Source organism: Gekko japonicus, unplaced genomic scaffold (genome assembly GCF_001447785.1).
Source record: "Gekko japonicus isolate JY-2015 unplaced genomic scaffold, Gekko_japonicus_V1.1 scaffold2, whole genome shotgun sequence".
NCBI classification, from domain to species: Eukaryota; Metazoa; Chordata; class Lepidosauria; order Squamata; family Gekkonidae; genus Gekko; species Gekko japonicus.
The window spans coordinates 995,305-1,007,955 of record NW_015175358.1 but is presented as its reverse complement, the minus strand read 5'-3'; the positions used below and the strand labels follow the sequence as shown (position 1 = coordinate 1,007,955).

Below are 12,651 nucleotides of genomic sequence, written 5' to 3'. Positions count from 1 at the left end.
AAGAAAGAGAAGGAAAGAGGAAAAGAAAGAGAAGGAAAGAAGGAGGGAAAGAAAGAGAGAGAAGGAAAGAAGAAAGAAAAGAGGAAGGAAAGAGAAAGGAAGGGAAGGAAAGAGGGCAAAGATGGGGGAGGGGGGAGGCTCCCCCACCCCCAATCAAGCCTCTGCCACCCCCCGCGGATCCCTCACTTACCCCGGGAGGCGGCAGGGAGCATCTTCTGGCCTCCCCCAGGCCGCAGCGCTCCAGCGCAGGCCCCAGGGAGGCGGTGACGGGCATCCTCTGGCCTCCCTGGGGCCCCAGCGCTCTGGCGCAGGCCCCAGGGAGCTGGCGACGGGCCTCCTGTGGGCCCCCCTGGGGCTGCAGTGCGGGCCCTGGGAGGCCGGCGACAGACCGCAGGGCAAAGAGCTGGGGGCAGGGCTTGCTGCCACTGCCATTTGTGCCAGCTCCTGGGCTCCCAGAGCGGTGCTCCAGCGCGCTCCAGCCCCAAAAGACCCCTGCCTCCCCGTTCCTTGCCCCCCACTGTTCAGAATGCCCCTTGAAATGCTGCTGCTGAGTGATAGGGAACAGCATTGGGGGACACTTTTGGCTGCAGTAAGAGGAGGGGAAATGTGATATAGTCACATTTCACAGGTGGAAGCACTGTTGGACTGTTTGGGGAAACACTGTTGGATTGAAGCCAGACTCACATAAGCAGGTGCTTCTGCAGGTGACAAATGGGCAAAATCAGCAACTGCTTGGACGCATGTGCTTTCTCCATTGTGGCTCCCATCTTATGGAACGGCATGCCTGAGGAGGTCAGGAAAGCTGCTCTCCTGACCTTCTGCAGACTATGCAACTGAACTATCCGAGAGGGCTTTTCTGTGTAGGTAACAGGGTTACTCTGTGCAAAAGGCTGCACAAAGTTACTTGGATAAATGATTGTGAATGTGGTCTCTCTGCTGTGTATAGCTTATTGTTAAGTAGGATCCTACTTATGTAATCTCTTTACCACTTAACATGTGATATTTATACTTATGCTATGCTTCAGTTCTTTTGGTGGTTCCAGACTTCTAAAATCCTAATGCACTGGTTATTGAATGTTCCATTTTGTTGATTGCACAGACTCAATCTGTGTAATCCCCTTGAGTCCCTTTGAGAAAGGCAGAATATAAATAACGTAAATAAAAATAAAACATGCCCCAGTATGAAGCCACTTTCCTGTAGTATAATGTCATGCTATGTGAGCAGACATGTATCTAGCAGACACAATTATGTTGGACTTTCTGTGGGGTGCTGCAGTTCTCACTTAATGACTTGATTCCTGCACATTCTCCAGCAGTGTGGGATCACCCCCCTCTCCCCTGAATAGTTCTTACACAGCTAGGAGTAAAGGGTGCCAATATTTACTTTAACGTATGCAAAATGAACTAGCAGTAAAATAAGGATGAATTTTTCCCATTTGTTGAATTTATTATGAAATAATGGAATTATGCACATGGTTAAGAATTTAGTTGGAAAACACAAAGTGTAGTTTGTACAATAGAGCTGTTTCATATGAGATTAATTCATGGAAATCATTTGCTTGCAGTAAGCTGTATAAATCCTGCCTATAGGCAAGAACACTTCTCTGTTTCACTATATATACTCTTGGAGAAAGCCATGACTGCTAGCAGGATTAATGAAAAATGACTTCTGTATAAGAAATCCTGTGTTGTGTGAAGCTGAGCTGCTTTGAATGGCTATTAAAAAAGATGTTAACACCATTTTACACATAGGCTTCTGTCAACTTTGCAACAACAAAAAAAGTCAGCTTAAACCTTGCCATTCACAGCATGCCACTTCTGTCTAGGTAAGATGGCCATCCCTGTTCTTTGGGAATTTTTGCAGAAATATCCTTCACCTGGAGTAGCAAGAACTGCTGACTGCAAGGAAATGTCACAGCTGCTTAAACCTCTTGGACTATATGAACTCAGAGCAAAGACCATTATCAAATTTTCAGGTATTTTCTCCCAAACTTGTTAATAATAATAATAGCACTTAGAATTTATATACTGTGGTGGGTTGTCCAGAGTACTTTGCATACATTATCTCATTAATCTTTACTTTCACCCCATAAAATTACTTACTTACCCCCATAAAATTTCACCCCATAAAATTACTTACAAAACTTTACCCCGCCTTTCTGCCTTTATAAAAGGCCATCAAGATGGCTAACAAAACATACATAACAGAATCTCATCTTAAAAGCTGTTAAATCCAACAAAAACACTTAAAAAAAACCGTGGCTAAAATATAAAACATAAAAATAACAAAACGGGCAAGAGATCATTGAGGGAATGCCAAAGGAACCAAAGTCTTTACTTTTGTCATCCCTGTAATAGAAATGGGAGGCCAAGAGTGAGAGATGTTATTTACCTAAAGCCACTGAATGCTGCAGTTCTCCTTGAAATTATTTCAATCTAAGCCCACTAAGTTCAGCTCAGTACAAGATCCCACTGGAACTCCTGAATGAGGCAACTTTTGCTGACTTCTTAGTTCACGTGATGAGCCGAAGTCCTTCACTGGCTGTTAAGCGCAGGGCAAGGATCCCAGATATCATGTCCATGGGGTCCCTGGTGCCCACCAAGGGTTTTCAGAAAGTGGGCAGGGCAAGGTGGCACTTTTGCCCAGCAGGGCTTCTTATTAGCCACTGAAGATGATTGTCTTTGCAGATTTTTAAAACATTACAGGGATATTCACTGTGTGACCGAAGATAAGCTGTTTATATGTAAGAAAATATTTTTAAAACAATATGTTCATTTTAAAAGGCATCCTGCTATATAGCTTCTGCCTTGAAATACTGAAGAGTTACTATTAAGAATTATCACTCACCTCACACCCTGACATTTTCTGCTTGTCTCTGCCTCCTGTGACAGGCATTTTCAGTTGACTCTGCCTCCTACAGCATTTCTCATTAGCTCTGCCTTCAGTGGTGGCTATTTTGTGGATCCTGTGTCACAATTCCAAAGGTGCCCATAGGCTCAAAAAGGTTCGGGGGCCCTGGTGTCAGGTGTGATTGACAAACAAGTCCCACGTACAACTCCACACTGTTCGATTCGCTTGGGGGGGGGGGGGGGGGGAAGGACTCTCCAAAATCTGTATTTACATTCACAGTATTAAAAAAAGTGGGGATTTGAAATCAATATACCGTGTTTTCCCAAAAATAAGACACTGTCTTATATTTATTTTTTCTCAAAAAGACACACTAGGGCTTATACCACAAATGCATAGAAATCCTGCTAGGGCTTATTTTGGGGGTAGGGCTTATTTTCGGGGAAACGGTATATGTTCCTCCCAGATATCATTTAAGAAAATAAAACAGACCTGAGTTTCTGAAAGCATTCCTGTAGAAATTCCAGTTAAAGCATGCTAAAAGCAAATAATGTGGGGGAAGTGAAAAGAAACTGCAGTGTATTATGCATGGGAAGGAAATACATGCATGACCTGTGGATTGCTGCCCTAAATAGAATAGATATTAATAGGAAGAGATCTCATAATGGCAGCCATGGCCCCACATTTTGCCACGTTCTAGGTGTTTGTGTTCTTACTGCACAGAAATGAAGTACTCCAGCATCTGTATGGATGTATTTACTTCAGCTAATGCCATTAGAAGTTCATAAAACATTTTCCTTTCTTGTTTAACCACAGTGCTAACAGTGTGATTCCCTGTCATTACCAACATTTTGTATGTCTGTGGGTTTTTAAAGAAAAAGTCTATTGTAGATCCTAGTTTATTCATATTAGTGTTTACGAATGTAAAAACCAATAGATCTCAATGGAATAATTAACAAGCTTTTTCATATGTTGTGGGCTTTTGTTCCCTAGATGAATATTTGACCAAACAATGGAAGTATCCTATTGAGTTGCATGGAATCGGAAAATATGGAAATGATTCTTACAGGATATTCTGTGTCAATGAATGGAAAGAGGTAAGGTACACTTACGTGCTGGAAAAGACAATAGTGCTAGAAAAAGGTGGTGAAGGCAGCAGGAAAAGAGGAAGACCCAACATGAGATGGATTGACTCAGTCAAGAAAGCCACAGCCCTCAGTTGCCCTCTATCCAAGAGACTTTGTTTATTGCCCACAGTTGTTTAATATACCACCTGCCTTTTGTTTTGCTGAATGAATCAGCTAAATCACACAGTAAGATAGAAATCTGGCTTTACAATACGGTCTCAGAATTCTTGGGGTTTCTGGTTTCTTGTGAAACTGCAGGACACTCAAGGCTGTGTTCTGTATTTGTATTTATTTTCTTGCAATATTAGTTTTATTTTGGCCTATTATGATTTCTTCTATTTGTGTCATTTGTCTTTTTGTTTCAGATAAGGCTGTCCTTGAGCCTTCTGGCAGGTGATTAGTTGAGAGTGGGTTTTACAATACATCAGGATCCTAACAGTAGCCCTATAGCAGGTGTCAAATTCATTAGTTACAAGGGCCAGATCAGACATAAATGTCACTTTGTCAGGCCAGGCCATGTGTGCCATAAAATGTAACACGAGGTACCAGAGATATAAACTTTATAAAGATGATTTCAGATGCCTAATGACAATAGCAGGCTTGATTGGATTAGGTGATATGCAGAGGGGTAGGAGGCATGGAGATATCAGCAGTGGTAATGAGACAGGATACCTAGCTCTCAGTTTGGTCCAGGAGGGTTCAGTCCAGGAGGATGCAAAGAATAAACAGAAATAAGTCTAAAGAAGTGAGCAGTGACTCATGAAAGCTCATACCCTACCACAAATGTTATTAGTCTTTAATATGCTACTGGAGTGGACTCTTACTCTTTCTAGTGCTATTAGTAACCACAGCATTCAGAAACCACTGGGGGAACATTTTAAACTTCCAAGACATTCAGTTGCTGACCTAAGAGTAGCCATTCTCTTACAAAGGCATTTCAAAGGGAGATTAGAAAGACTGCTGAATTTATCTGATAATGAAGCTAAAGACGATGCATCCTCCTAGACCAGGGGTGGCCAAACTTGCTTAACGTAAGAGCCACAGAGAATAAATGTCAGATGTTTGAGGGCTGCAAGACATGAACAAATATTACACATTTTTACTGGGAAATGTGCAAATTTGTTTTTTATTAACATTAAATGAGACTGCCAAAAATAATAACAAAAGCGGTAAAAGCAGATATTGATAATTATATTTATTTGTCCAATGATAATTTAAATAATAAATAATAATAATCTTTCAATTTATTAATCGCTTAATCCTGCAGAGCTTGCTGGCTCTGAGTGATTTACAGTTACTCATTCAACGGGGGACTAACAATGATTTATGGGGATAAGGGAGGACAACATATATCTTTTTTTAAAAAATCACACACTTCACAGTCGGCGAGGGTTTGTTCAGCTGCAGGTCAGATGTATTCCGTCGGCATATTCACTTTAGCTTGGCTAGATGACGTCAGCTTCTCCAGGTCTTGCAGCGCCGCACTGCCACCGCCTGGCCGGACTGGCCCATTACAGGCTTCGGAGTCGAATAGATTTTTCTTCAGGCTTACAATCTCGCGAGCTGAGCATTCCGGTCGCCGGCTAACACCACCCCCACCGGGGGGGTCTTTGGTGTGCCCACCCTCTCTAAGGGGTGGTACCCATTTTATCTACTCGCTGAAGCTTTTGAACCGCTGGGTGGACGGCAAGCTAGGGACAAGGCTGGTAGCTCACACCAGCACGGGGCTAGAACTGCCGTACTGTTCAGCTCAGATGTTACTAACCAGAGGATAAATCCTCTGTGCCACCGCTCCCAGATTTGTTTGCTAATGATATTTAGCTTCCCCAGCCACCCTGCCGGGAGCCGCACAATATGTGTGAAAAAGCCACATGCGGTTCCCAAGCCACAGTTTGGCCACCCTTATCCTAGACTGAATTGAGACCTGGGTTTCTCCTCAGTACCAATGGCTGCTATTTGGTACTTCAGACTCCAAGATATAAGGACAGATGGGCTCACATTCTAGCTGTATGTGAACTGAGTAGTGATTCATGAAAGCTCATGCCCTGCCACAAATTTTGTTCGTTGTTAAGGTGCTGCTGGACTCTTGCTCCCTTCCATTAATAAAAACTGCAAGCTGTGCTGTTTGGTTCCCCCCCCCCCGCCGTTGGAACTGGAAAGGGGGGTTTCTTCTTCTCCTCGGGGGCTCTCTCTCTCTCTCTCTCTCTCTCTCTCTCTCTCTCTCTCTCTCTGGCTCTTTTCCTCTCCCTCCCTCCCTTCCTCTCTGAAAAGGTCTGCACACATGCGAAAGCTTATACCTGGAATAAAACTTTGTTGGTCTTAAAGGTGCCACGGGACTCCCCCTCCTCTCCATACTGGACTCTTGCTCCCTTCCACTGATAAAGATTGCAAGCTGTGCTGTTAGGTTTCTTCCCCCTCCCCCGTCTATTAGAACCAGTAAGGGCAACCTCTCTCTCTTTCTCTCTCTCTGGCTCTCTCACTCCCCCTCCTTCCCTCTCTCTGAAGAAGTGTGCTTGCACAGGAAAGCTTATGCCTGGAATAAACCTTCATTGGTCTTAAAGGTGTCATGGGACTCTGTCTCTCTCTCTCCCTCCCTCCCCAGAAGAGGGGGAGGAGCACTCAGCCAATTGAGGGAAGGGAGGGTTGGCTTTCTTTCTCTCCTCTGTGAAGCAGGAGAAGAGTTGGGCAAAAGTAAGCTGTGATGCAGAAAGTAGACAAGAGCCAGTTGCTTGTGGGCCAGATAGGAGCCCTGCAGAGGCCGGCTCTGTCCCACATTTGACAGACCTGCCCTACAGTTTGCTCTTGTGCATGTTTTCTAAGAAGTCCAACTTTGTTCAGTAGGACTTACTTCCAAATAGATATGCATCCATAAGCTACAAAATAAATGTCAGTTGAATGTTTATTTACTCTAAACACACATACAAATGTTGTATTTCTTAACTAAAGTTATTATGTCTTGATTCCTTTCAGGTACAGCCACAAGACCATAAACTGAATATTTATCATGCTTGGCTTTGGGCAAACCATGAGAAACTGAACCTTAATTAACAGCTTTGTACAAAAACACCTTTCTTGGTGTTTAATGTTTGTTCTTTCTGCAGTCCCTCTGGTTACCATCTTTTTATATCTTTGTAACTTTGAACAAGTACAGTGTTTAAACTCGTCGTAATTAAAGGTGATTAAAACATTTTAAAAATACATTAAAACTGAGTCATATTGGTTTCCAGTTTTGGCGCTCACCATGACGGTCGCTCTCCTGGACCTCCAGGAGACGATTGCCAGAATCCGTGGCAAGGAGTGGGTGCGATTGTCCGCACTCCCCACAGAATCCTTGTGAGGGGTTCTAAGCCACGGGGCGCTAGATCGCTGCTCCTCCGGCAACAAAGCCGGCAAGAGGGGGGGCTATCCATGCCCTGACGGTCCTGCTACAGAGTTTCCAGATGGAACTAGAAGCGCACACCGGATCAAGCGCCGGGTGAACTAGTGACTTTGCAACTTAAGCGACATGGAAAGCGTATAACCATTGAACTGTGAGTTAAGGTGAAGTGAGAACTTCAAAAAGAGCCAAAAGCCGCCCCACGGGAAGCAAGGGGGGGAGGGGACTCCACTCCGTTAAGACAAACTAAAAGCAAACTCAATCGTAAAGGCGGGGGGGCAGGCTTTTAAAGCAAAACAAAGACTAAACAACATATTGCTGAACAAGTTCTTAATGTAATAAATATAACAATACAGATGTTATTTTGATTGTTGTTTTGTTTCAACAGATGACTACATCAAGAGACTAAAGTCTGAATGCAGGCAGGACGAACTTTCCCAGGCTTGACTGTCCGTTTCGACTTTTCGTCTTTATCAAACGTCCTATCAAAAATAAAACAATTTGATAGTGGGGGAAGCCAACTCTAAAGGAAGTCCATTTGCAATATTTCTCAATAAAAGTTTTTTTGATACATACAGTTTGTAGAAGTCTATCTTCAATACATAATTTTCACCAATATGTGCAAGTATTCTATTATGTTGGTAAGATGTCTTTCTATTATGTCTGTGATCATAAGGATTCTTGTAAATGTAAAAGATATATATTTTTGTATCATTGTCTGGAGTGTATAAATTGGTAATTATGATATTGGTATATATTATTATCTCACTTAATGTATTTATATTTATATTTATACTTATAGTCTCTTGATGTATTCATCTGTTGAAACAAAACAACAATCAAAATAACATCTGTATTGTTATATTTATTACATTAAGAACTTGTTCAGCAATATGTTGTTTGTCTTTGCTATGTAAATTGCTGGGTCCTATTCTTTTAGTTTTAAAGCAAAACAGACTGAATTAAAAGATGTCTAAGAACTTACCAAGCGTAACAGAACTTCAGAGACTGATAACTTTTGATTAAAAGTAAACAATTCCTCAAAAATGGCACCTCCCTTGAAGAAAGACGAAAAGGAGAAGATAATGAAAGCTAAGTTCACCGGAAGTGCCAGCCCAGTGAGTGTTGTGCCCAGACAGGACATAAACGCAGACCTTCAAAGGATATTAAGTGAGGCATTGCGCCCTCTACTGGAACAAGTGACGGAAATAAATCGAAAGCTGGATACAGAGCAAACTCAAATCAACGAGACTGTCAAAAAAATTGATCAAATAGACTTGCAACTTAAAGAAGTAGACACCAACACCAAAAAGCTGCAAAAACAAATGCAGACAATGGAGAAGAAGTGACAAATAGACGAGTCACAACTACTATAGCTACAAATGGAAAAGGCAAGCTATGTCCTAAGATTCCAGGGAATTCCTGAGGAAAAAGGGGAAAATCTCACTAAGCTAATGTGTGAAGCATTGGAACAAATGGCAGAAATTGAAGCGGATACTTTACAAAATGACATTGATATGGTCTATAGATCATATACAGAATACATAAGGAATAACAATCTGCCAGGAGAAGTGATGGTGAGATTCTCCAGAAGAAATGTCAGAGATAAAATTCTTAAAGCGGCCAGTGGAGTTACCCTGAAAATCAAGGGCAAAGAGATTAAGGTGTGAAAGGACATACCATTTGAAATAAAGAAGAAAAGGCGTAAATATAAAGACTTGGTCACATTCTTACAAAAGAAACAAATTGTCTACTGATGGATTTTTCCCGAAGGGGTCATTTTTAAGTTTGCAAATGGAAAAGAAAAAATTGACACCCTGGAAAAAGCAAATGAATTCCTGCACCTGCACGGTTGTCCAACAGATGGGAATGAAGAAGAAGACAAAGGCAGTCCTGAGAAGGAAGATGGAGATGGAGTAGAGCCATCTTCTGGTGAAGAATCAGACTCAAATTTAGGGGCTGCGGCCCCAAAACGAGGCTACAGATTGAGGAAGCCAAAAAATAAAAAATGATTTGTTATTATAACTCTGAAGTTTAAATAATGTTTAAAATAAGATTTCTTAGACTCTTTAAAAAGTCATAATAGACGATGTTCAAGTTGAAGCGGAAGTTTGAAAGATGATTAACATGTTCAATGAATTTATATGAATATTTAGCTATATAAGCTTGTAATCTTGTTAAAGCAGTTTGTATGACACCGACTCTTTTATTTATTTATTTATTTATTAGATTTTTATCCCGCCCTCCCGCCAAAGCGGCTCAGGGCGGCTTACAACAATTAAAAACCAGTAAAGATTAATGCAGTACATCTAAAAATAATCAATAAAACAGTCAATATAACTTATTAACAATAAAATTACAATTAGAGCATTACAATTTGCACATGGCGGCCATCCATATAAAGTGCTAGAGTGTTTGATCTGGGCTGTTAAACGCTTGGCGGAATAGCTCAGTCTTTACCGCTCTGCGGAATTGGTGGAGAGCTGATTCCACCATACTGGTGCAGCTAAGGAAAACGCCCTGGTTCTCGTCGCTGTTAACTTAGCGTCCCTAGGCCCAGGGGGGACTAAGCGATTCTGCGATTCAGATCTCAGTGCTCTTGGGGGAACGTACGGGGAAAGGCGGTCCCGCAGGTAGGCCCCAGACCATAAAGGGCTTTAAAGGTCATAACCAGCACCTTGAAGCGTATCTGGAACGCTATTGGCAGCCAGTGCAGCGACCTCAGCAAAGGTTGGATGTGCTCTCTCACAGGGAGACCCATCAACAACCTGGCTGCGGCGTTCTGCACCAGCTGCAGCTTCCGAAGTTGCCCCAAGGGCAGCCCCATGTAGAGAGCATTGCAGTAATCCAACCTCGAGGTCTCCTGACCCTCGGAGCTGGCACCAATGGCACCCCACCGAAGGCCGGACGTGGGACCCTTACCCCCGTACCACTCCGATTCAGGCATAGGACCTCCGTCTTCGTCGGATTCAGTTTCAGTCGACTCAGCCTAAGCCAGTCCGCTACGTCCCGCAGCGCTCGGTCCAGATCTTCCGGGTTAGAGCCAGACTGACTGCCCAACAACACATAGAGCTGGGTGTCATCCGCATATTGATGACACCCCAGCCCATGTCTCTGGGCAATCTGGGCAAGGGGACGCATATAGATGTTAAACAACATTGGTGAGAGAACAGCTCCTTGAGGCACTCCACAAACTAGTGGGTGTCTCCGGGACAGACTCTCCCCGAGCGCCACCCTTTGTCCCCGACCTTGGAGGAAGGAGACAAGCCATTGCAAGGCAAGCCCCCGAATCCCCACGTCGGCGAGGCGGTGGGCGAGCAACTGGGGATTGACCATGTCGAACGCCGCCGACAGGTCCAACAGCAGGAGCACCGCTGTCCCGCCCCGATCCAGATGCCTTCGGAGATCATCTGTGAGGGCCACCAGTGCTGTCTCAGTTCCGTGGCCCGGGCGGAAGCCGGACTGAAATGGATCCAGCGTGGAGGTGTCATCCAGAAAGGGCTGCAACTGTATCGCCACCGCCCTCTCTTGGGTTTTTAGAGGTTTCCTTACTTTATCCTATAGTGTGTAGTCCCTTTCCCTTTTTTTCATGTAGTGTTTAGTTTTAGAAAATGCAATTAAAAAATCCCCTTCGGGGGGCCAAAAAACAAAACAAAAAAAACCTGAGTCATATTTTAAATTATTCAGTCCTTCAGCTATGCACATATGTATGTGTTTAGTCTTGCTGGAATGCAATTCTTGCTATGAAACTTTGAAGTATCATCTACGTGCATCTACAATGGATGCAGTTTATATACCACAAGCCATATGGCATATAATCGTAGAGCTATAAATCCAAAAAGATATGAATGTGACCAATTGTCTAAATACAGCACCTCATTGCCTTATACACCTCTTGGGTTCTTGCCCCTGCCAAGTCACACTGATTGGCTGGTGTAATTGTCCACCCACAGCTTTACGGCCAAACTAGATGTGACGACGTCCTCATGGCTGCCATAAGAATGCCATCAGCATTTAAAACTGCTTTTAAAATGCTGCAAGGACTGAATCCTGATTGGGCCTACAGGGTAGCACTAGTTTCTCGCCCTGCACCTTTTCAAGTGCTGAAACAGCTGTACCGGCGGGGGTGTGTGTGCTAAAATGCCAAATCCCTTTAAAATAGTGACATCCTTGCGGCAGCTGCAAGAACATCGTTATGTTTAGTCTGGCCCTCAATCAAGATCTTGAGAGCATGATTTGAACAGGTACTGAAAAGGAAAGCTTAAAAAATTAGTGTGTAGTGGACAGGGTTGCCAACAAGCCTGAAGAAAGTTCTGTCCCTTTAAAAGAGGCTTAGTTTGTGGAAATGATCTGTTGTGAAATTAGGGCCTAGGTTGAGCCTCAGTCCTCTGTCAAACCTATGATACTTTAATTTCTATAGTAATTTGCCTCTATAGTTGAATCTTTGGTTCTGTTTCCAGGAGGCTACAGGACTCTGTTGGTGCTGTGGCCTTCTGGTATCAATAACTCTGTACGTGACTTTTGCCTTAGATGATGTTTATACGTTCCAGAAGTCAGTGGTGTCGCTATCAGAATCAAAATTGATAGGGTATCTCAAACTAGTTTCCTTGATTCTCCTTGACTTTCTGAGAGCTTCCTAACCCCAGAAATAGAGAGAAGGGAGAGGGATTTGGGTTGATACATCAGGTCAGTTCTAGTTTGGCCTGCGTCGCATTGACAGTAGTAGCAGTCAGCACGTTAGCAGCTATAGGTCCAAGAAATATATATGGTTGGGGGCTGGCCATCAACAAACTCCATGTGAGACCTTGGTGGCTAATCCAGAACGTTCTGAGTTTTTTACAAGTGCACTATTTTATGTATTGGGTTTGTGTTGGAATATTCTCCGTTGAATATTGAAATGCTACAAAGTGTTTTCTGTTTTAAGAGTGTATAATGGAATAAACTGAGCTTTGTTTAAGAACCATTCTCTCTCTCTCTCTCTCTCTCTCTCTCTCTCTCTCTCTCTCTCTCTATCTATATATATATACACACACACACACTAGTGTGTATATATATATATATACACACACACACACACACACACACTAGTATATATAAGGGAGCACTCACTGGAGAAGACCCTGATGCTGGGAAAGATTGAAGGTCAAAGAAGACGGGGACGGCAAAGGATGAGATGGTTGGACAGTGTCATCGATTCAACAAACATGAAACTGAGCAAACTTCAGAGGACAGTGGAAGACAGGAGGGCCGTTTATTTTTAAGTGCAAAACTGGAAATGGGTAGCTTTACAAAGGAAAAGG

General features: G+C 43.1%; 1 protein-coding gene across 1 annotated transcript in view; it reads left to right on the top strand.

The window, feature by feature from the left end:
- The window catches only part of MBD4 (methyl-CpG binding domain 4 DNA glycosylase), a 13,248-nt gene extending 6,174 nt beyond the window's left edge, over positions 1 to 7,074 (top strand). Inside the window, exons 6-8 of the mRNA XM_015425270.1 lie at positions 1,827 to 1,976; positions 3,842 to 3,945; positions 6,946 to 7,074. Of these exons, the coding sequence (XP_015280756.1) occupies positions 1,827 to 1,976; positions 3,842 to 3,945; positions 6,946 to 7,023 (332 nt within the window). The 3' untranslated portion in view covers positions 7,024 to 7,074. The remainder of the gene's footprint in view (positions 1 to 1,826; positions 1,977 to 3,841; positions 3,946 to 6,945) is intronic.
- Positions 7,075 to 12,651: the final 5,577 nt, after the last annotated feature.